General features: G+C 60.5%; 2 protein-coding genes across 4 annotated transcripts in view; one reads left to right on the top strand and one right to left on the bottom strand.

Moving 5' to 3' along the window:
• Window positions 1-3027: 3027 nt before the first annotated feature.
• Window positions 3028-15370, top strand: DAPK3 (death associated protein kinase 3). Of its 2 annotated transcripts, none has more exons than XM_032306289.1 (9): window positions 3028-3127; window positions 4002-4158; window positions 8808-9168; window positions 9325-9454; window positions 9707-9755; window positions 10557-10583; window positions 12507-12659; window positions 13361-13406; window positions 13764-15370. In XM_032306289.1, the coding sequence occupies exons 2-9, from the start codon at window positions 4097-4099 to the stop codon at window positions 14298-14300; spliced, it is 1365 nt and encodes a 454-aa protein (XP_032162180.1). In that variant the 5' UTR covers window positions 3028-3127; window positions 4002-4096; the 3' UTR covers window positions 14301-15370. The 2 variants fall into 2 exon arrangements, with proteins under 2 accessions (XP_032162180.1, XP_032162172.1); XM_032306281.1 differs by having other exon boundaries at window positions 3039-3127; window positions 4019-4158.
• A 3436-nt stretch (window positions 15371-18806) lies between these two features.
• ATCAY (ATCAY kinesin light chain interacting caytaxin) overlaps window positions 18807-23487 on the bottom strand; it is a 29410-nt gene continuing 24729 nt past the window's right edge. For both annotated transcript variants that reach the window (XM_032306253.1, XM_032306249.1), the window contains exons 12-13: window positions 23241-23273; window positions 18807-21154 (exon numbers count right to left, since the gene is read on the bottom strand). In XM_032306253.1, coding sequence (XP_032162144.1) covers window positions 21145-21154; window positions 23241-23273 — 43 coding nt within the window. In that variant the 3' untranslated portion in view covers window positions 18807-21144. The remainder of the gene's footprint in view (window positions 21155-23240; window positions 23274-23487) is intronic.

The raw sequence follows: 23487 nt of genomic DNA, 5'->3' as shown, positions 1-23487 counted from the left end.
GGTGCATTTTTAAAGTCTAGTAATTTTGTTAAAGAGTATAAATTGAGAAGATGAAGATGGAACTATTCTGTTTTCAATTCTGAATTCATAGTCCTTTGGGGGAATTCGGCTTATAACAGCAACTCTGCATTTTCAGTTGTAAAATTCAAAAGGTACCATTGGTCAGGGCTGTCCTGACGACGTCAGTCTGTGCCTACCCCCAGCGGCGGTGTGTTACAAGTACCCGTGTGTGTCGTGCTCCACACATAATTGGTTTACTCTGACCGATTGTGTTAGCTCGTCTCTCTAGGCCAATACTCCCCTTTTTTAGTCTCTGGACACCGGTACATTCTTAATCATCAAGGACCCCAGAAAGACCCTTTTGTTTAAATGGGTTTTATCTACTGATATTTGCCATGTTTAGAAAATAAAATTGAGAGATTTAAAAATGTTTTAATGGTAAACCCATTATGTGTTAACATTTTTTTAAGGATTTTTTGAATTTACTTGGCAGTACAAGCAAGGGGAGTAGCAGGCAGAGAGGGAGAATCAGGCTCCCCACAGGGTGGAAGGAACCCAATGTGGGGGTCAGGACCCTGAGGTCATGACCAGAGCTGAAGGCAGGCACTTAACCGACTGAGCCACCCAGGCGCCCTATGCGTTAATATCTTTATGAAGAAAAGTGCAACAACAATTAGAATAGTAGGCTTTTTGTAAATCTCCGAAATGTCAGTCTTAATGAGATAGCCAGATTCATGTACCTGCTGTGTTTGATAGAACACCAAAACTCGACAAGTAATTTTTATTTATTTATTTATTTATTTATTTAAAAAAAGATTTTATTTATTTGACAGAGCTCACAAGCAGGCAGAGAGGCAGGCAGAGAGAGAGGAAGCAGGCTCCCCGCTGAGCAGAGAGCCTGATCCCCAAGACCCTGAGATCATGACCAGAGCTGAAGGCAGAGGCTTAACCCTCTGAGCAACCCAAGCGCCCCAATTTTTTTTTTTTAAGATTTATTTATTTGACAGATCACAAGTAGGCAGAGAGAGAGAGAGAGAGGGAAGCAGATTCCCTGCTAAGCAGAGATCCAGATGGGGGGCTCCATCCCAGGACCCTGGGATCATGACCCGAGCCAAAGGCAGAGGCTTTAACCCACTGAGCCACCCAGGCACCCCTCGACAAGTAATTTTTTTAAAGAATAATTATAATGTGGGATCTGAGACCATATTAATGAACTTTTTAATGAACTCCCTTGGCCCCTCTTGCACTTCGAAGGCGTCCTTTTTGTAACCTGCATTGGTCCCTTGGAAATACTGGTATATCAAGTTTGGTGCTCTTTCAGATGTGACACATCTCATTAAAAAAACATTGAAAACTCCCATTTGTTAACAATTTCAACAAGGAAGTGAAGTATTTAAACTTTTTTTTCCCCTTAAAAGCTAAAATTTACCATAGGCAACAAATCCTGTCAATTGTTTTCCTTGAAGTGACAGATTGGATTTGTTTCTGAGAAAATGCCATATACCCAAGTCTAATGTTAGTTTGTCAGATTTTTTTTTCCCCCCAAGAAAAATGATTTTCCAACTCCCTAAGTATGGGCTATGCACAAGTGACTTTTTCCAAAAAATGCCGTATGGGAAGGGGAGGGAAAAGTATTCCGGAGAAACCTGACAGCAGATCCTACCTGGAACCAGGTGACCAAGGTCAGTGTGAACGACAATGTCATGTTCATAGTCTGGACCTGTGTTACGGTGTCTTGAGAAGGGCTTTGGCCTTCCTCCCTAAAACCCATCACCCCAGTCTATGGGGGAAAAAGAGAGACAAACAGTTGAGAGACATTATACAAAATACTTGACCAGTCCTCCTCGACACTGTCAAAGTCATCAAAAAAGGAAAGTCTGCGAACCAACCAAGAGGACCACAAGGACTAAATAGAGGGGATTCTGGATGGAATTGTGGGGCAGGAAAAGGGTGTTGGGGAGAACAAATCAGAATGAAGAATGGACTTGGTCGTGCTGGTGCATCACTGTGGGTTCGTTAGTTGTGACGAGTTTTCCATACCGACGTCAGACGGGATGATGCCATCTAAAGTAAGATGTACCCACCAGTGCAACGGCTCCGGGGGGAGGTCCCTGAAGCAAGAACGGAGGAAGGCGATCTCCAGGCTGAAGGGACAGCTCGTGCAAACACCTGGGTGGGAGTGCAATGTTCGAAGTCGGAAGACAGGCAGGTGAGCTCGGGAGAACGGCGAGAGGTCAGGGGAGGTGGCGAAAGTCAAGCCGGGTCTGCCGTCCGATGGTATCTGCAGTGGTTCAGCACTGGCTTTGGGTTCGCGGCTCCCTGGGAATGAGCCTCGGCTGCGCCATTTACTGGCTGTGTGACTTGGGGTGGGCTGCTTAACCTCTCTGGGTCTCAGCGTCCCATCTGCAGAACCGGAGGAATGGTCACAGCTCCCCTGCGACGGCGGGCGGGTCTGACCATACTGACCAGCTGTTTGAGCCGGTGTCCCGAGACGACGCGAGTCGGAGGAATCAAGCCCGCATGGCAACACCTGACCTCACCTGCATTTTTACTGATGCACTGGGAATGCGGGTAACATTTTAGAGGGGGAAACTGCAGTTCGGGGACTACACTGGTCCCCGCTCCACCGCACGGAGCGGCCGTAGCTCGCGCTCAGGGAGGGCAGGAAGAGGGACGCCGCGGTTCGGCACCGCGCCCCGCGCACGCAGGACCCGGGCCGGTGGAGAGCCGCTGCGCCGTCCAGGGGCCGGAAGTCGGTCTTCCGACTTCTTCAGTGTCGTCCTAAGTGACGTCAGTTCCAGCCAATCGGCGGCATGAAGGCGAGCCTGCCGGCCAGTGGCGACACGTCATCCGGATTCGGAGGACCGGACGCCAGTGGGCTGGGCCTGGAGCAGGCCGGGGGCGGGGCGTCGCGAGCGGCGGGGGCGCAGACCAATGGGCGGCGGGACACACCTCTCAGGGGCGGGCCCTTGATGACGCTGTGACGCCGACGCAGGTCGGCGCGTCCCGGCGGCCGAGGCGGCGGGGCTGGAGAGGGCGGCGGTGGCCAGCGCGGCAGAGGGCCGGCGGGGGCGCGGGGCAGCGGACGGTGCGAAGCGGGCTGGACCCTTGGCCGACGGCGGGCGGGGTAGGCAGAGGCGGCGACTCGGGGGCGCGGGGAGACGCTCGGAGACCCCTGGGACGAGCCGTCAGGAGAAGGGGCTGGGTCGGGGCTTGCGAGGGGCGTGGCGGCCTTGGGGACGCTCGAACCCGGACTCTGGGGCTTGGAGGTCCCTGGAGGGGCCTGGGAGGGGGCATCGGGGTGCACCCTGGAGCTTGTCCGAAGTCGGGGACAGGGCAGTGGAGGAGACTCTGAGATGCGGCCCTTTGCGGGTGGGGGAGACGGGGTGCGGGCCTCTGCAGGGGTGCCGTCGAGGAGCGGGGAAGCGGGTAGTGTTGCCGGACGGCGCAGGTCAGGGGGAGGCGGCCGTGGGTAGGGGGCTGGCCGGCGCGTGGAAGCCTTTGTTCAGCTCCCGAGGAGTTCAGCGCAGCGCTGAGGAAGGTGTTAAGAGATCTGCGGAGGTCGGGGGCTTGTTGGGGGGGATGGGTGAGGACAGGAGGCGTTCAGGTCGCCGGTGGGCAGGGCGGTGGGGGTGTGGGTGCCGCGACTTAGCAAGTTGGATAGGCCTGAGGGGGCCCCGGGGTTTGGGGGTGTGCAGAGCGGGGCGGGTGGGGGGTGACTTGCAGGATGGTGGGTCGGGAGAGGCAGAGAAGGCCTGGGGCAGTGTGTGGGGAGTCAGAGGTGTGGGCCTGGGGCAGTTTCGGGGCCAAGCCCGCACAGGGGGGCTGGCAGTGACCTTTCCGGTGGTGTGATTTCCGGGGGAGATAGTAGGAACGCACCCGGCCGGCGGCATGCATGTGCCCTTTATGAGGAGCTGGAACTTCGTCTGGGGGCAGGGTGGGGGTGGGGAGGTCACGCCACGCAGCTAAGAGTAGTAGCTGACGTCTCACTTCTTCCCTAGTTCCCTTTCTCCTCCAGGGTCACCGCGAGGGGACGCGCTGAGGTCCTGTCTCCAGCCTTGAGCGAGGGAAGGCCTCGGAAGGCCCATCGCCCACCATGTCCACGTTCAGGCAGGAAGACGTGGAGGACTACTATGAGATGGGGGAGGAGCTGGGCAGGTGAGCGGGGCTGGCCACGGGGCTCCGGGGGTGGGAGAGGGGCGCTGGGAGGTTTCTGGAGAGTGTCCCTGCCCCGTCCTACATCCTCCTCTCCAGGAGGGAAGGAGTCCGTGGCATGTGCTGGCCCAAGGAGTGTAGGCATTGGGGTCAGGTGGCCCTGTCCCCGCATTGTGACTCTGACCTTCTCTGCGCGTTTCCTTTGGGGCAGAGTCGAATTGAGTGCTCGGAGCACCTGCCAGAGTTCCTGCCCTGTGGTGTGAGCGCAGCGGTGGTGGCGGTGTCTGTTGGTCTGTCCTTCTGTTTAATCCTCTCGCCGGGAAGGTGATGGGTTTTCGGGCACGTTTGCAGGAGAAGCCTCCTGTCCGGGCCCACGTCCCCGCCAACAGTTTAGCATTCTTGTGGGAAAGAGCGGAGGTTTCCCGGTCCAGCCCGGCAGCTGATTTCCTGTCTGGCGGGGCCTCGGAGTGTCCCCCAAGAACGCGGCTCAGATTAGCCGGGCGCCATCCTTCCCCTCCCGCCCCCCCAGCCTCAGACCTTATTTGGTTGAGTTCGAGGCTACCAGCCCCATGATGTCACCAAAAGGGAATGTAAGTAACTGAGTCGTGCCTCACGCCTGGACTGAGAAAGTGTTTCAGGCTCATTTGGGATTCTGAAGTCCCTCCTTCAGGAATTTCCTTCATCGAGTGGTAGAGAACCTACCACCCCGTCTTCTCCCCAGCCTCCCTCCCCCAGCCTCACGTTTTATTGTTGGAAATGCGTTAGGTCCTGCCGCTGAGGGTGGCTTGGCCAGAGTCAGCCGAGGGTCCCCTGTGTGTTTCCTTCATCCCCGATCCCACTGTTAGGAACTGATTCCGTGGGAATGTGTCCCCGGGCAGACTCGGTGACCCAAGAGTGCGGGTGCTGTGATCACTGTAAGGAACATACGGGAAGCCTCGTCAGTGGTCCTCCCGGCCCCACTGCCTCTCTGGAGTATCACGCGGTCATCCCAGCGGGCCAGGCCGCAGCCCGTATACTGTTCACCGCCTCGGAAGTAGCTGGGTCTGTTTTAATAATTAATATGTTTAATTTAACCCAGTAGATTGGACAGTTACCACCTTGCTTGTAATCATAACAAAAATCACAGGTGGAAAATTTCACCACCTTTTCTGGATAGGAAGCCTCTTTAACCAGCTTGTGATACACACGCCCAGCACAACTCGGTTCGGGCTGGTGTGTGGGCCGCGGCGTGGCCGGTGGCTGTCGTCTTGGACGGCACAGCTCCGTCCGACGACCCTCAGAGCGTGGGGAGGTCTGAGGACACTGCGCACCGGACCGCAGTCTGCATGAGTTAGAGATGTGGTTCGGACGTCCCGACTTTTGTCTTTCTGTAACTTCCGTTCACCTGCGAAGGGACCTGCGAGGCAGGTGCGCCGACCCTCAGCCTTACAGAGAAGCAGAGGCCGAGAGGAGGGAAGCAGCTTGCCCCATGGCCGCGTGGGATTCCGGCCTTGACACCAAGCCCTGCTGGCCGCGAAGCCGGGTGTGCTGGGACCCAGAGGTGCAGGATTCTTTCTTCTGGTTCAGCTTTGCACCGATGGTGTCGGGAAATATTAGTCTGTGGGTCGGCAAGGGTGGGCTTCGCTCTGGCTTCTGCTTCAGGGAGTGGCGTGTGCCTCTGTGTGGACTGGGGCTGCCACAGCTGAGAACTGGGTGGGGGGGAGCGGGGGGGGTAGGGGTGGGGGGTGCGAGGCGGCTTTGAACGGCACAAGTGCTTGCTCTCCCCGGCCGAGGCGGGAGGTCCAAGCTCAAGGTGTCGGCGGGGCTGACTTCTCCTGAGGTGCGTGTCCTTGGCATGCGTGTCCTTGGCATGCGGATGATGACCGTCCTCTCCCCGTGGCCCTACAAGGCCGTCTGTCTGTGTCTGTGTGTCCTACTCTGCTCTTCTGAGGATACCGCTCAGATTGGATCCGGCCCACGCCTGTGAGCTCACTTGGACGGAATCACCTCCCGGAGGCCCTGTCTCTGGATGGTCCGCTCTGAGGGGCTGGGGTTTGACTTCGGCACGGAGTTTGGGGGGACCCAGTTCAGCCTGTAATGGCATCTTTCTGCCTGTTCCTGTGAGCCCTGCTTCACTCCTCTTTGTCTGTTAGTTCAGCTTGGAATCAAGCAGGGAAAACCAGTCCTTCCATTTGAAAACGAGGCCCCACATCAGCACTTAGCTCAGCGCCGTCGGCATGAGGTGCACGTTCGGAATTCGGTGTCATTCCCGTCGGGGGTTTGTTATGGGACTGGACGTGGGCCTGGAAGAAGGAGCTTGGCTGGTGCAGGCCCGAGAGAGGGGAAGGCGTTTCGGGTGGGGGAGAGTTCGTGGAGACGCGGAGGGGGCAGGAGCGTAACGGGTCCGGGGGACTGTGGTGGCAGCTTCAGGAGGCGGGGGGCTGGGCCTGACCAGGGGCGCTGCCGTTCTTGGCGGACCTGTGTGTGCTTGGCGTTTGGATTAGTGTTGAGTCTCCTGTCGCTGCTGTCCCTGATCAGCGGCCCAGAGGGATGTGAATTATGGGGAAGGTCTGGGAGCCCGGAGTCTAAAACAGACCTGTAGGGCTGGTCCCCCAGGGCCCCAGGGAGACCCTGCTCCTGCCTTTCCTGCCTCACAGCGCCCCTCCGTCCTTCCCGCCAGCAGTGTGGGGTCTGCCCGTCTCTGGGACCCCCACCCTTTGCCTCCCTCTCGTGACGACCTCGTGAGGATGCTGGGGCCCCTGGGAACCCAGGGTCACCCCCACTTCGGGGCCTGACTTTATCCAGCTACAAGGGCCCTTTTACCAGGAGGGGAGGTCTGTGGACAGGTTCTGGGTTCCCCGACAGGCATCTTGGAGGGGACTTCGCTGAGCCCATGCTGTTAGTGATGATTTGGTGCCTCCCCCCTGCCCAGCTTGAGTGTGCCCCGTCTTCCGACCGAGCGTGGGTAGAGCACATCTCCGTGGGCACGTGGGTCCGTCCACTTAGCCGCAAACCCCGCTGGGTCCCTCTGCCGACCGCCCGCCCGCCTCTGCCCTTCCTCTGCGCCCTCCCCTGGTTTCCCCGAGATGTCACGTCTCTCTTCTCTGGACCCCCCGGTGGCACCTTGAGGTCTCTGTCAGGAGCCTGTGCCTTGTCTTACTCTTGGTCCCCGTGGAGTCAGCAGACTGCGGCCTGTGGGCAAATCCGGCCCCAGCCAGTGTGGTCCTGTCTGCTTCTGAACCTCGAACGGTTTTTTATTTTTTTAAAAGGTTGTAAAAACACACAAAAATTGTGACAGAAACCACATGGCCCGTAAGGCTAAAAATATTTACTGTCTGGCCTTTTTCAGCCAGCTCTTGAGTTACAGTCAGTTAATACAACTAAGTTCCTGGACAGCAGCGTAATTTGGACATCGGACAGCTCCCTAGAGCGCAGTAAATAGGATTTCTCTTCAATAACCGTCGTCTTGAGCTCTCGTCCACGTGCTGCACGGTTCACCCATTTACAGCCTGCAAGTCAGTGATCTTGAGTGTGTGTACGGGGTTTTGCTCTTGTCTCCCTGAACAATTCCAGAACATTCCATCACCCAAAAGCAGTCCATCCCCATTAGCTGTCACCTCCCCTCCCCCAACCCCCTGGCCTCCACGAGCCCCTGCCCATCCCTGGAGGAGCCTGCTCTGGGCGTGTCACACGCATGGACTCACATCCCGTGTGGCCTCCTGTGTCTGGTTCCCTCCCTGCATGTCGTGGGCTCGGGGTCCATCCCCAGGGCAGCGCATGGGGGCCTCGCTCCTGTCTGTGGCTGAGGGATGTTCCCGCACACGGGGGACACGTTGTATTTGTCTGTCGGTGGCCGTCCGGTTGTTTCCCCATGAGGCTGCTGGGGATCGTGCTGACTGAGGATTTTCGGAGAAGCTTCCCTGTGGATTTCTGTTGCCATTTCTCTTGCGTGGACGCTGGAAGGACCTGCAGAGGCGCGCGGAAACGGTGTCTAACCTTCTGTTTCCATGGGCGCGGGCTCTGGCCCCTGTCAGTTCGAAAATGTGTGTTGCTCTTACACGGCCAGTTGCATGAGAAGCCCCTTTGAAGTTAGCAGCTTTTTAATTTTTTTCTTAGGTTTTTATTTTATTTTATTTATTTAATTTTTAAAAAAAGATTTTTATTTATTTATTTGACAGAGATCACAAGTAGGCAGAGAGGCAGGCAGAGAGAGAGGAGGAAGCAGGACTCTGGGATCATGACCTGAGCCGAAGGCAGAGGCTTTAACCCACTGGCACCACCCAGGCGCCCCTCTTAGGTTTTTAAATATGATGAAATAGACTGTGGGAAACCGAATCAGTGTAGAATTACGCCTCACACCTCAGCCCCCTCCTCCGATGCAAATGGCGAGTGGGGTGCCCCGCCCTTGGGCCCCAGGCCCCCCGCACACGAGCAATACCTCTTGTCGGCTGCGGGCTGCGTGGGGTCCCACCAGCCCCGGGAGGGACTCGGTTCCCGTCTGTGAACATGCGCCGCTTTCCTGCCCTCGGCCAGGCAGAGCTGCCAGGGCTGCTTTGGACCCACCCAGCGGCTCACCTGCTGCCTGACCCCCCGGGGGTGGGGTGGGTGCTGGGAGGTGCTGTCCCAGGAGCCGCGGCCCCTGCCAAGCCCGGCTCTCCACTCTGTCCCCGCAGCGGCCAGTTCGCCATCGTGCGGAAGTGCCGGCAGAAGGGCACCGGCAAGGAGTACGCGGCCAAGTTCATCAAGAAGCGCCGCCTGTCGTCCAGCCGCCGGGGGGTCAGCCGGGAGGAGATCGAGCGGGAGGTGAACATCCTGCGGGAGATCCGGCACCCCAACATCATCACGCTGCACGACATCTTCGAGAACAAGACGGACGTGGTGCTCATCCTGGAGCTGGTCTCGGGCGGGGAGCTCTTCGACTTCCTGGCCGAGAAGGAGTCGCTGACAGAGGACGAGGCCACGCAGTTCCTCAAGCAGATCCTGGACGGCGTCCACTACCTGCACTCCAAGCGCATCGCCCACTTCGACCTCAAGGTGGGCGAACCCTGGCGCGGCAGAGGGTCCCGGAGCCGGTCTGGCCTTTATGGCGCCGAGCGCGGGCTGGTGGCCTGTGGGGGGTCCCAGGGGCGATACGGGGCTGTCCCGGGGACGCTGGGCTGGCAGAACCAGCGAGTCCCGCTTTGCCCGCAGCCGGAAAACATCATGCTGCTGGACAAGAACGTGCCCAACCCGCGGATCAAGCTCATCGACTTCGGCATCGCCCACAAGATCGAGGCAGGGAATGAGTTCAAGAACATCTTCGGCACCCCCGAGTTCGTGGGTGCGGCTCTGCGCGGCGCCTCAGGCGGGGTTTGTGGGGTGTTTGAGGATCCCAGGCCCCTGGGTGTCTGGCCCACGCGCCCCGGTGTCCTCTCTTGAGTCCTGGTGTCCCGTGGCGGCCATGCCTTCCTGCCCTGGAGCCACCCTGCCCTTCCCCCGAGGCGGGCTGTGCCTCTCCCCGTGACTGTGTCCCCCGCGCTGTCTCCCATGTACCAGCGTCTGACCCTGCCCCTCCGTCTCCCTGTCCCTGCAGCTCCAGAGATTGTCAACTATGAGCCCCTGGGTCTGGAGGCGGACATGTGGTGAGTGGCGGGGGGCGGTGGGCAGGCTGCCTGGCATGTAGCCCCGTTACTCCTTAGGGAGTCCCCTGGCCATCGTGGGAGCTGCCAGGCCACAGCTGCGGGCTGGGATGTGGTCCATCTGCCTGGCTGGGTGCTGCTGGGTATGGGCAGGACCCATCATTGCCTTAGAACAGGGACCTGCCAGCCAGAGCCACTTTGTGAGTTCGGAATGGCATTCTGGTTTTCAGGTGGTCTGTGTTTGTTTTAAAGGTTTTATTTATTATTTGCCAGAGAGAGAGAGGGAGGGAGAGAGGGGAGCATAAGCAGGGGGAGCGGCAGAGGGAGAAGCAGACTCCCGGACGCCGGGATCACGACCTGACGAAGGCAGACATTTAACTGAGCCCCCCAGGTGCCCCTTTTAAGGTATTGTTAACACAGACAAGTAACAGAGACTGGCACCCACGAAGCAAGAAACAGTCGCCTTCTCACCCTTTGTAGGAAGGGTTCGTCAGCCTCCCTTCGAGCGCAGCGGGCATCAGAGCCCCGCAGCGGCCCCAGCCCCACCCCCGTCTGGTTGGAGCCTCGATAGGTGGTGGGTGACTCGCCTGACCAGTGCGAGTGCCCCAGCCCGAGACCCCCGGAGCCGAGGCAGGGAGGCCCTTAGTGTGGAGGCCGTGCGGACCCTGGAAGGAGAGCCGGCCGTGGCCTCTGGGTTCCCCACCCGGGCGCCAGACCCCCGGGCACTTAGAGGTTCTGGGAATTGGGGTCCTCCCCTCCCCACACCGTGGAGCTGACCGTTCTGTTCTTGTGTGTCCCCTCCAGGAGCATCGGCGTCATCACGTACATCCTGTGAGTGCCTGCTCCGTGCTTCCTGGGTGTGCTGGGGCCTGCTGGGGCAGGACGTCTTCTGGGCAGGGACAGGGACCAGAGCTCTGACCCTCCGCAGTGCTCAGTGAACTTGGTGGCTGGGTGGGTGGGGGACGGGCGGGGGGATGGGTGGCGGATGATGAATTCCTGGAGGAGGGAAAGATGGTTCCTGTCTCGGGCTCCTGGAGAGCCCTGCCCTGTGCGGTGGGGGTTCTCTGGCCTCATTCCCTGGGCCTCCCCAGTTAGACTGTTCCTCACCCCCGTCCTGGCATCAGACAAGCCCCCACTGCTGTTTTTTTTCTTTTAAGATTTTATTTATTTATCTGACAAAGATCACAAGCAGGCGGAGGCAGACACGGGGCGGGGGGAAGCAGGCTCCCCGCGGAGCAGAGAGCCCGATGCGGGACTCGATCCTAGGACCCCGAGATCATGACCTGAGCCGAAGGCAGAGGCTTTAACCCACTGAGCCACCCAGGCGCCCCTCCCCACTGCTTTTTCTTCCCTTGTCAAGGTCTTGTGGCCCAGCGATGCACCCTGAAGGTTTCTTGAGCTGGATTTTTAAAATAGTTTCCGGTTAGTTTTTGTTTTTAAAGATCAGAGTTAAGTTTAGACTTAGGGAGGAGCTGCAAAGACCACGCTGCAGTTTCCGTGCCCCTCACCAGCTTCCCCGGACGTTTGCACCTTAAAGAGCATTTGTCAACACCAAGAAATGCGCCCAGGACGCCACCAGCAGGCAGAGGCCTGGAGTTGTCCCGTTCTTGTCTCTTCATGGTCCGGGACCCCACGCAGGACTGAGGCGCCCATCTTTGCTCGGTTCTGGTCCCGTCTGCCTGGAGGTGGCTCAGGGCTTGTCCCGCTTCAGCTGCCAGCCACAGGCCGGGTTGTCCCCGCAGAGGCCCCCCGTGACCCCCCTTGGCCAGGAGAGCTGCCGGGGCGGGTCTCAGAACTCAGAACCGCTTACTGGTAGCAGTCGGTTACGAAGGCTGTAGATAGGTCGGACGGCCTGATGAGGCGCGTAGGGCGAGGCCTAGGGGGGCTCCGAGTGCAGCAGCGTCTGTCTCCGTGGACCTGGGGGTGCGCTCTCTTATCCACACGCGGAGCCGTTCCCCGCCTGAAACTCAGAGCCCTTTCGTTGAGGGATTTCACAGAGGTTCTGTGCTGTAGGCCCGAGTGATTGAATTGTGGGTGATGAGCTCTGTCTCCAGCCCCTCCGCCTGCCCCAGAGGTCAGGCGTGGGGCGGGCGGATGCACTCCGTTAGCCCCAGGGCTGCTTGCCACCACCAGCCCCAGCCCGGGGCATCTAGGGTCCTTCCTAGAGGTTGAAAGGGGCTCATGATGGACGGCAAAGGGCTCTTCTCACCTTAGCACGGTGCTAAGAAACCGAGGCTAGAGACCAGATACCCTTACAGACGCTCCCACTTTCTGAGTTTTTAGCGTTTAAGAAAGTACGAGGCCTGTGGGAGCTCCGTATCCAAGGACGGGGGTGAGAACCAGAAGTGTGTTCCCCACTATGTGTCACGGCCCTGCCAGCGCAGCACTTCCAGGCGACACACGATGTCCTCGTGTCCTGCTGGGGACTGTGCACCCTGCCCGGGGGCTGGCGTGGTGTCGGCCTGGACACCCTCCTGGGAAGTTGCCGGCTTTCCTTCTGGAATCGCTAAACGTTTAGGCCAGATGCTTCCAGCTTCGTTAGAGACTTTGATCCCCTCTTCTGTGTCCACCAGTGGCTGGGTGTGACGTCCTCGTGCTTTCTGGTGGGAGGCCGGAGGCTGATTGGGGCAGGTTCCGGGGGGATGCGGGTGCGTCGGGGAGCCCAGGGCCCAGCATCCGCTTGCCCTTGCGTCTGGCCCCCGAGGTGGCAGGGAGCGAGCGCCGGGGAGGCTGAGCCCTGGGTCTGCCTTCCAGTCTGAGCGGTGCCTCCCCATTCCTGGGTGAGACGAAGCAGGAGACCCTGACCAACATCTCGGCCGTGAACTACGACTTCGACGAGGAATACTTCAGCAACACCAGCGAGCTGGCCAAGGACTTCATCCGCCGGCTGCTCGTCAAAGACCCCAAGTAGGAACGCCAGGCGGGGGAGGAGGGGCAGGGGGCTGGCAGGAGAGGCCACCTGGTCCCCCGAGAGCACGTCTCTCCGTGCTGTCCCCTCTGTGTAACTGGGACTTGGGGACGGCACAGACGGTTAGCGGGGCTCCCGCTGTGTCTTTCAGAGCTGTTCATTACTTGCTGACGTTTAAGATAGTTTTCATGTGACATTCCAGATTCCTGGGTACTTCTCCCAGGGAATTCTAAAACATGGGGTGTCACAGAGCTCTCGTTCATGGTGAGGGGCTCGTGTTGCCCCCCTGGCACGGGCGCTCATTCCTGGCATCTGCCTGGTCCCTCCTGTGGGCGCCTGAGTTGGCGAGACCCAACGTTCGATCTCACCGCCGTTCACAAAACCCCTCAGAAAGCACGGGAGACCCCAGGGCCTGCGCCCCCACTGGCCCCTTCATGGGCTCCTTGCTGCCTGAGCGGAACAGACATGCTGGAGGGCGCAGGTTGTTTCAAGGGCATTTTGGGGACGTGCCCCCAGGCTGGAGGTGAGTCCCGGGGGGTCCGTGCATAGGGAGCCATCTGAGGTGGGGATGGAAAACAGCCATGTGGCGGAGAATCTGGAAAACCCCTTTCCTGTTCCAGTCTCCCCATCAGCCTCGTGGGAGGGTAGGGCACATGGCTTGTGTGGCACTAACCAGGGCATGGGGCGGGGGGTCTTCCAGGAGAAGAATGACCATCGCCCAGAGCCTGGAGCATTCCTGGATCAAGGTGAGGTGGCTGGGGCAGCTCCCACTCAAGGACAGTGTGTGTGACAAGGTCTCTGTCCCGGGAATGTCCCCAGGGTGCGTGGCCTGGGTGGTCGCAGGTGTGCACTGTGTGCTGAGGTGGTATTGGAGCCCTCCCCTCTAGGAGGCCCAGGTTGGCTCTTTACCCCCTCTGCACACAGCTGGGCTGCCTCCCACAGAAACTTCCAGAATGGGAAGGAGTGGCACCTCCCGTAAAGGGCCAGAGGGTCCGGCTGGGGCATGACCACTGAGCTCTGCCGTCCTAGCGAGAGGCTGGGGGACCCTCAGAGGCCGCCCGGCCCGGAGGCCCCACTCCAGGCGCCCGTCCCTCTCCCCACAGGCGATCCGGCGGCGGAACGTGCGGCGCGAGGACAGCGGCCGGAAGCCGGAGCGGCGGCGCCTGAAGACAGCGCGGCTCAAGGAGTACACCATCAAGTCGCACTCCAGCATGCCCCCCAACAACACCTACGTCAACTTCGAGCGCTTCTCCAAGGTGTTGGAGGAGGTGGCGGCGGCCGAGGAGGGCCTGCGGGGGCTGGAGCACAGCCGGCGCCTGTGCCACGAGGACATCGAGGCGCTGACGGCCATCTACGCGGAGAAGGAGGCCTGGTACCGGGAGGAGAATGAGAGCATCGGCCAGGACCTGCGGCGGCTGCGGCAGGAGCTGCACAAAACCGAGGCGCTGCAGCGGCAGGCCCAGGAGGAGGCCAAGGGCGCCCTGCTGGGGGCCAGCGGGCTCAAGCGCCGCTTCAGCCGCCTCGAGAACCGCTATGAGGCCCTGGCGAAGCAGGTGGCCTCCGAGATGCGCTTTGTGCAGGATCTGGTGCGGGCCATGGAGCAGGAGAAGCTGCAGGGCGTGGAGTGCAGCCTCCGCTAGGGCCGTGGGGCGGGGTGGGGGGGGGAGTTGGTGGCGTTGGGCTGGGACGCGCTCCGGGGGGTCGGGAACCCGAGGCCACTTGGCTCCTCTGTCCCGAGGCTCTGGCACCTTGGGGGGCTTCTGGGGTGACATCACTGGGGGAGCTCTGGGCTCTGCGAGCACTTGGCCGGTGGGGGCGGCCTCCGTGGGCCCGGCCTGTGCCAGCTTAGAGTCAGAGGGGCCTCACTTGCCTCTGCCGGACACCAGGTGGGAGGCAGCTCCCCCGGGGACTGCGGGGGTGGCGGGTTCTGGCCCTGCTGTCTCCACCCCCTATCCTCATTGTGCCCCCCCGGCCCCGAGCTGGCCCCAGGGCCCGTGGAGGGGCCAGTGAGGGTGTCTGTGGCCGGGCACCGAGCCCTGGTGCAGAAGCCCATAGAGCCTTGGGCACAGGGTGAGGCACTGCGCAGCCCCACGCTCCATCTGAAGCGCCCATGGCCATGTGCACGCGGATGACGCGCCCCGCGCCCGTCTGGCTCCCATCCCCGTTCCAGTGCTGCCTTTTGGACTGTCAGGGCTCACAGTAGCCCCCGCGGAGTCATTGTCCCCGGGACACTCTGTGAAGGCTCAGTGTCCCCTGAGTGCCCGGGCAGCCCCCGCTGCCCTGCGGGTGGAGAAAGCCCAGTGGCCCTGGACCCCAGAGGGGCTGAGTTGCAGCGGGCAGTGCTAGCGTCCGCCACTAGGTGCCGCCCTTGAGCAGGGTCGAGCCCCCAGGGAAGGGCCTGAGTTCAGGCTTCACCACATCTGGTGTCCGCGCGCAGCGGTCAGGTTAAGCAAGCAACGGGTGCAACCCCTCTAGACCGGAGGGCGTTCTCCAGACAGGCCGTCCTGGGCCGAGTGCAGGGAGGGACCAGGCAGGGGGACCGGCCAGGACCGGAGGACCCTGCTGTGGGGTCTGGCGGAGCTGTCCTGACTGCCTCGGCCTGGCCCGGGGTCTGGGCTGGGAACCACCGTCCCCGCTCCGCGAGCTCTGCTGTGCTCTACTGCATGTGTCTGCTGCGAGCCGAAGGGAAATAAAGCCCCGCTCCCCACACAAGGCTCTTTGTGTGCCCACGGACGTGGCTGTGTCTGACTGTGTCTGTCCCTCTGCTCCTGCCCCTGCGCTCGTAGGGCAGAAGAGGGCATCACCGGGGGCTGTGCAGGCTGCCCTGATCTTGGGGTTCGGCTGGTCTCACTTCCTTGTGAGGAACCAGAAGTTTCCAGGCAGCCAGGGTGAAGTCGGAGGGTTTTTTGCCCCTTTGTGCCGCCTCTGGTGCTGCCAGGCCGCAGTCGGGCTCCTTGGTCGTCTTCGGGCCCGGCACAGGGGCTACCCCGTCTGCTCAGAAGGGGCGGGAACGTCTGCTCAGCCCCTGCTGCCGCCAGCCGGCCTTTCATTGTCTCGTTCCCTACACTCTGGGCCACGTTTCTCCTTGTCATTTCTTTTTACTTTATTTAAAAAAAAAACCAGCTGACTTCCCATGACATTTACACCTTTTACTCTTTCTGGTTCGTAACATCAGGTTTTAGCATTTCAGTAGATTTCAGCTCTCAGGTCTTCTCCATGTCCCTGATGGTCCTTGGCAGCTAGTCTGTCTGCCCAGGACCTGGTTTGCCCCGCACGCGGCATCTGGCCTTCAGGTCCTTTAGGATGACTGAGCGGCAAGTCCGCCTGGGTCACGCTGCAGAGAACAGCGGGCTGGCCGTGGGAGGGGGCGCCCGGCTGGGCGCAGTGTGTGGGATCAGCTGGCCTCAGCCCCCGGGGGGCCCCCAGGGATGGGTAGACGGCTCCACCCAGCTGGGGCGGAGCTGGCCTCGCACGTTCTGGGCACCGTGGCGGGCACTGGGTGGCACTGGCGGGGGTGCTGAGACAGTGTCTGTCCTGGTACTGGAGGGGAGAGACTGCTTGTCCGTCCAGCTGGTCTAAGACTGGTGGAAAACGAAATTCACTTGGGACCTGCACCTACCCTCTCAGTATGCGGGGTGCGCCATGCTGCAGGCCTAGGTTGCTGTCCCCTGCTCCGGGGAACAGCGGGTGTCCTTGCCTTGGAAACCGCTCAGCCCTGCCCCTCCTACCTGGGTTATCCAGGCGGCTCTGCCCAGCCCGGCCCTGGGTCCCTCATTCCAGGATTCGGGGGCATGGGGAGCCACTCGGGGGTCACAGGGCACCTCGTCAGGGCTCTGGCCCGCGCCAGTCCTCGGCAGGTCCTGGTGTCATTTCGCAGAGCCTGTGGGGCCGATACTGTTACTTATTCTGACTTGGGCCCGCAGACTCGGCCCCCCGTGATGGCCCCCGTGGGTCTTTGCCCCTTGCTGTCGCCCCTCGAGCCTGGGCTGGCCCAGTGGTGGGTTCTAGCCAACAGAGCGCCGCCGAGGTGCCGGAGGTCACTTTCCTCATCAGGCTCTGTAACACTGTGGCTTCCGTCCTGCCGGCAGGCTCTCCGTGGCTGGCGCTGGTGGACGCAGCATCAGCTGCCCCAGGGGTTGGTTTGGAAGATGAAAAGCGTTGAGAGACGTAAAGTGCTTAAAACAGCGCTGGGCATGGTAGCCAAAAGGTGGATGCAACCAGTGGCCACCGACAGATGGACGGATAAAGAAGGGGTGGTCCGTCCACACCCTGGTAGTGTTCCACCTTAGGAAGGAGGGGACCGTGACCCCTGCCGTGATGCACAGGGACTCCGAAGACGTGGCTCAGACCAGCCAGACCAGAAGGACACATCCCGCAGGACCCCACTCCCAGGAGGAGTCCTATCCACACAGAGAGGAGAGGGTGGGAGCCAGGGCAGGGGCAGGGGGTAGGGAGTCCGTGCTTCACAGGGACAGAGTCTCCGTGTGGGGAGATGGAAAGTTCTGGAGATAGAGGGTGGGGCTGGTCTCAGGACAGGGTGAGTGTGCTGAAAATGGGTAAGTTTGTTAACCCCTGCCGCACACCTTGCCCTGCACTCCTCTTGTGCCTGGCTGTTCCCGAGTGAGGTCCTTTATACTCAGCGAATAATCTAGGAATTAGATAACCCATGAGCTGTTCTATCAAATTATTGACCCCAAGGAGGGCTGCTGGGAGCCCCAGTTTGAAAACCAGTCAGTCGGAAGTGTAGGAGGCTCGGACTTGCGATGGGGGCAGGTGTGTGGGGCAGAACCCCGAGCCTGCGGGGTCAGCCCTGACCCCAGGCAGCCCCACACTTGGTGTCAGGAGCGTCGTGGGAGGAGAGAATTGAATGTTCTGTTGGATCCGGGTCAGCCGCAGAGGGACCCGGAGGGACCCCGGGTGCAGGTGACCAAAGGATAATGGGGGGCGGACGGAGACGCAGGGTGGCTCCCGGGGGTCGCAGTGTGTTGCAAACAAAGACGGCAGCTCCTAAACCCCGGGACCTGGGGACGGCACCTCATTTGAGAGCAGGGTGTTCACAGTGGTCACGGGCAGAGACGAGGTCGGACAACAGACCCAGTGACAGGCGTCCTAAGGAGGCCCTGTGAAGGCGACCGTGGGAGAGTGGGTCGGAGCTGGGAGCTGTGTCTGCAGCTGGGGGTGGGGGTGGGGAGCCGAGGACCTCCGGCCTCAGCAGGGGCTGGCAGGGCCGGAAGGAGGCTCCCCTGGATCTGCGTCCCAGCTCCCGCCACACCGCTCCTAAAGCCTTGGGACTTCCTAGTGAGAAGAGGGAGAACAGGTGTCCTCGGTTCCAGAATCGGGTCCAGAGTGCTCAAGGGGAAGGCGGCGTCTGTTTTGCTATTTGTGACGCGCCCTTTACCCACACCTGCGTTTCTGCAAGTGGGGGGACCTTGGAAGGCCACGGCCACAGGCTGGGGGCGGGGTTCATCACTGACGGGTCGGTGGGCGGTTAACCAGTCACGCCGGTCCTCACGCCTGCGAGAGGGCGCCTCTGGTGGGTGATGCCCTCTGGTGGGTGACGGGGACGCGCCCCTTGCACACGCCCGGCCCCCCTCCCCCCGCGCCCATCTCTTGGCGGGCTGTTCCTGGGTCAGATCCTTTGTCATGGTCAGGTAAAAAGCACAGAAACCTTCCCGAGTTCTGCGAGCTGCTGGGGAAAGGTTGAAGGAACTCCTGATTTTTGGCCACTTGGGACAAAAGCACGGGGGACCTGGGGGCCCTCTCCTGGGGACTGGCACCTGAGGCGGGGGCCAAGCCCTCCCACCGTGAGGTCCGTGTGACCGGAGAGTGGCTCGTGGGGACCCCTCCCCCCGGCCTGTTGTGGGAAGCGTTGGTGCGAGTGTGGACAGCCTCCTCGTTCCGTGGCAGTGGTAGTAACATAGACCACTGAATTATTACTACTACTACCTGCTGACTACCTTTGATTCCAGGGAGGACTGGCAGTCACCCGAGGCACCTGCCAGTCGCCCACGGTCGCCCGAGGCTGCCCAAGGTCACCTGAGGCCGCCTGCCCAAGCTCGCCAGGTGGGAGTTCAAGCCGGTTCGTCTGCTCCGGGCCCAGGGCCGGCGCCACAGCTCAGGGAAGCAGACCGATGACGCAACCCCCCTTCTCAGTTATCCCCTCTTTATTTCCACATAAAAATCCCCGAAGCTCATGGAGATGACGTTTGAACATCACGACAGTAATCATAACGGATCGTTTCTAAAAACCACAAAACTGGCCGTCGTTATGGGCGTGTGACCCACGACTTAGGACGCATCCCATGTGTCCTGGGAGGAAAACCGGCGTCCCTTTCCGACGAGGTCCGAGGTCCGCTGGCGTTTTGACCACGACCTCGCCGGAGACAACCACCGCTCGCAAAGCCACTTCTGACACGCGGGCAGCAGGCGGCCCGGACGCGGTGGCCCCGGTCTGCATGGAGCTGTGTACTGAGACTTCTCGAGCCTGGGGACAGTCCCCCCCACCCCGGCGTCTCTCTTGATCCCAGAGGGGCTGCCGCAGCTGAGCTGGGGTCCTGGGTCCCACTTGCCCGTCGTCTGTGGCTGCTGGTGGTCCGGAGGGGCGGCGGGCCTGCCACACTGGGCCCGTAGTGGTTTAGTGCGTGGCCACAGGCTCCTCTGGGATGGAGGTGGGGGGCTGGGGTCTGCCGCTTCCTGTCCTCCTGTCACCTCCCTGGGTGCTGGGTAACCGCGGCACGGGGTGGGACGCCTCAGTTCCTGTCCCTTAGCGTGCAGCCAGGCTCCAGCTCTGGGGTGCACGTGTTGATCTGGGGGGGGGACAGCCACCAGGCCCGGGTCTGGGCCAGGCCACAGGCAGGCAGGCGGTGGGGGCCTCTCGCAGGGCAGCCTGGAGAGCCCCCGCCAGCCTCTGCTGCCTCGGGCTGCGGGTGACACCCCTGGGTCTGGAACGTGGTCCTGTCCTCTGGTCGGGACACATGGCAGAAACACACATTTAATCCTGCCCCCCAACTCAGGCCCCCAGCGTCCCCGCCTTCCGCGGGCAGGGCTGTGACCCAGAAGATGCAGGCCTAATCTCGCCCAGAAACTCAGCATTTTCCAACGTGGGGGGCAGTTCCCCAGTGTTCCCTGGGGTTTGCGGTGGGTCAGTTCCTGGATGTGCAGGGCAGGACCCTCTCCCGCGCAGCAAAACGCTGGGCATTCTTTTCCCTCAGCACCAAACACCACTGGCTCCCTCCCATCCTTGGAATTACCCCCAAACACCAGCGTCCCAGGTCGAGAAGCATTTGAGTTGGCCACTGAGGCCGAGAACCTCACACTCAGCACAATCTTGGCTGCTAAGAAGCCGGCTACAGAGCCAGGAGGGGCCCGGAGAAGGTTCCCCAACTATCACTGAGATTTATATAAATAGAGACTCAAAGATCGGAGGGGACTGCACAGGACCACAGTTTGCAAGCACTTCCCACCCTCCTCTTAAATGCCTCCACGGACGGGGAACTCACTACCTCCAGCAGCCGCCTGACCGCTGTTTGGGCCGCGTCAGAAAAGTCTGTCTTTTGTCCAAGGTGAATTGTCCTCCTTTGACGCGAGTCCCCACAGCTTCCAGGCCACAGGGACTTCCTTTCCCAAGTGCACTTCCAACTACCCAAACCTCTAATACCCTGTATCTTCCTTCCTGCAGTTCAGAGCCCACTGCCCTCGACGGGAGCCTGAGGGGTGCGTCCCAACCCTGCACTGGGGGGGACCAGGCAAGTGGGGACACCACTCCCTCAGTAGGAGGTATTGACCAGGACTGCCCTGGGGTATGGCATCCATGTTAGACGGGCTTGAGAATGTTCTAGAAAGGGAGGGGCGGTAATTACTGGCAGCTCATTGCTGCTCTGATGCTCCCAAAGAAGGGGAGTGCTGTACGAGACGGAGGGGGGGAGCCGGTCAGATGAAGACCCTCGAGGTGGAATGACAGGAGGTCCCCGGGGCACGGCACTGCTGGGGGCGGAGCTTCCAAGCCTGATGCCCAGAGTGGCAGGGGCTGTTCTAGGAGAAAAGGCACAAGAACGAGTCCAGATCCGGCCAGGGAGCTGGTGGGCATCGGTGGCTCCAACGTGGGCCCGCTGACAAGCAAGAGAAGGGTCTCGAGTCGGGACTGTGTGCAGTGGAAGGGGACTCTGAAGCCGTCCAGGACACCCGGGCTGCGCCCTGAGCTGCTTGCCCTCGGCTGTGAGCTCACGGGCGTGGAAGGGCGGAGGGCTGAGAGCCAGGTCCTTTTCTGGAACACACGAATACTGCGTTGTTTAAAAAAAAAAAAAAAAAAATTTCAAGCAGCTAAAAAGGAGGCTGGGTTTCAGAGATGGGCGGAGGAGACGGACATCCTCCCAAGACGGGGACGTGGGACGAGGCGGGGATGAGGTCCAGGGCCAGAGGGCGTCTGACAGAGGTTTCTTGGCATCTGGAATCTTCTTTCTTGTCCTTCTCTGTGTTCTTGTCACCTCAGGACAGGCTAGAGAGGGATAAACACAGCTCAGGTCATTATTGCTTTTCAAGCAGCGGCCGCGTGTGGAATCCGGCTTCGGTGTCCTCGGCACAAAGAGCGGTACTGCTGTCTGCCCCCGACTCTCCCCGCACCGTAGCAGAACGGGCCTGGGGCCGGCGCCTCTGGTCAGACCGGAGGGAAGTTTCAAAGCAGCCCTTTGTCCTTCCAACCTCCATCCACCATCTGCGCACCTACCATCTGTCCGACTGTCCGTCCATCCGTTGTTTCCTACAGTTTCTTCTTTTGTGTCTTTATTTTACGTTTGAAGATTTTATTTATTCATTTGCAGAGAGAGAAAGGGGAAGGGGAGAGGCCGAGGGGGAAGGAGAGAAACACGCAGACCCTGTGCCGAGCAAGGAGCCCGAAGCGGGGCTCCATCTCCTGACCCCGAGATCACGACCTGGGCCGAGACCAAGAGTCGGACGCTTCCCCGACCCGGCCACCCTGGTCCTCCTGTCTTTAATATGTTTACGCATCTTTAGTTCACCAACCCTTCCTGATGCTTCCCAGGAGGGCCCGACTCTGCCGTTTGCTGTGTCCGCTGGCTTTCTCTCATGGTGCGTGACTTCCTTGCCTGTTCGGTGAGTGTGGACGGAGCCCCCACCCCGGAGGACAGGGCTTGAGACGGTCTCGGGCATGCACTGAGAACACGTTTCCACTCAGCGTGCCCAGGGCGGTGCTGGCCGAAGACCATGTTCGATGTTTCTCTCTCCGCTTGGGGCTTCCCGGGTCGAGTGGGGGGGTATTAAGGTGGACGGTTCGGCCATGTCCCAGATTTGGGGGAGAGGGTGTGGTCAAGGATTAGCCCTTAACACTGCCCATTCCAAAGGAATGGGTAGCCGGCTGAGTCCCAGATCCCGGGAGGTAACCCAGTCCTTGGAGTACCCAGCCGGGCAACAAGGTCTCTGTTTACCCGGGGACCTTGGGTCGTGGGAGAGAGTCCGTGCTGACAGTGTGATTTGGGGGGGTGGGGATCAGCCTGACCTCTGGGGGGTGATTAGCCATGCCTAAGGGACTGCCCCCACAAATGCCCTGGACACCAAGACGCGGGGGAGTCTCTGATTGGAAACATGTCTTGCGTATCGCCACAGGCTGCTGGGAGAACCAGCAGGGGTTCTTTCTGGTAAGTCCCCGGCAGGTGACAGCTGGAGGTTCAACCCTGGTGTCTCCGGGCCCTGGCGTCACACACCGTTGCTCACTGCTGATGCTCCCTCCACTGCATTAAACCACAATTGTGGGGCGCCTGGGGGGTTCCGTCGGTGAAGCATCTGTCCTTGGCTCAGGTCAGATCCCGGGGTCCTGGGATCGGGCTCCCTGCTCGGTGGGGAGCCTGCGTCCCCCTCGGCCTCTGCCTGCCGCTCCCCCTGCTTGTGTGCACATGCTCTCTCTCTCTCTCAAATAAATGAGTAAAATCTTTAAAAAAAAAAAATTTCTAAAATCCCCAACCAACCACAATTTTAAGTACTACAGCTTCGCCGAGTTCCGTGGGTCCATTCAGCAAAGCTGAACCTGGGGGTGGTCTCCATGACCCCCCCCATGCACAGAGAGGCTTCTCCTGGCATCTGGAGCTGGTGGGGACCCTGGGACAGGCCGCGGGCCAACGGTGTCCCCGAGGCTGAGTAGGAAAGCCTGGGCTTGGGGTGCCCGGCTGGCTCAGTCCATAGAGCACAGGACTCTCAGTCTCAGGGTCGGGGGTTCAAGCTCCATGGTGGGCTCATTGGAGCCTGCTTAAAATTAAAATTAAAATTAAAATTAAAATTAAAATTAAAAATAAGTAGCCCAGGCTTTACGGGACCTGGTTGCGGGTGGGGGTCTCAGTCAAGGCGCCACGTGGCTTAGCTCTGGGGCCTCATGGCAATGGCGTCCCCTGGAGGTGTGCGGGGACAGGCTGCCTGCTGCAGCAGAGACCCCAGAGTCCTGGGAGCCGACGCCTCTCTGGCTCCCCAGTACAGCGGCCCTTGGCCCCGGTGAATCGTGGGGCCATTCTCCCGCACTGGGGACATCTCCACCGGGACATCGGGACAAGCAGACCCCAAGGAAGCTTCCCACTCACCTTGTCTCCTGGTCTTCTGTGCCCGGAGCAGACCTGCGGAAGAGAGACGTCTTAGCACGATTTGCCCATCTGGGGAGCCTAGGCATCCGACCGGGAGCCCCACGAGAGCAGGACACGGAGGGCCAGATGCCGGCCGGGGCCGAGCGGGGAGGTGGGGAGAGGGAGGGCCCCGAGCCAGGCTGGGCTTTCCACCGCGCCAGCACGAGGGGCCAGAGGACTTGCAGGGGCATTTGCTGGGTGTGAAAAA

Source organism: Mustela erminea, chromosome 1, assembly GCF_009829155.1.
Source record: "Mustela erminea isolate mMusErm1 chromosome 1, mMusErm1.Pri, whole genome shotgun sequence".
In the NCBI taxonomy this organism is placed as follows: Eukaryota; Metazoa; Chordata; class Mammalia; order Carnivora; family Mustelidae; genus Mustela; species Mustela erminea.
The sequence above is the reverse complement of the archived record's forward strand: the minus strand, read 5'-3'. Positions and strand labels throughout refer to the sequence as shown.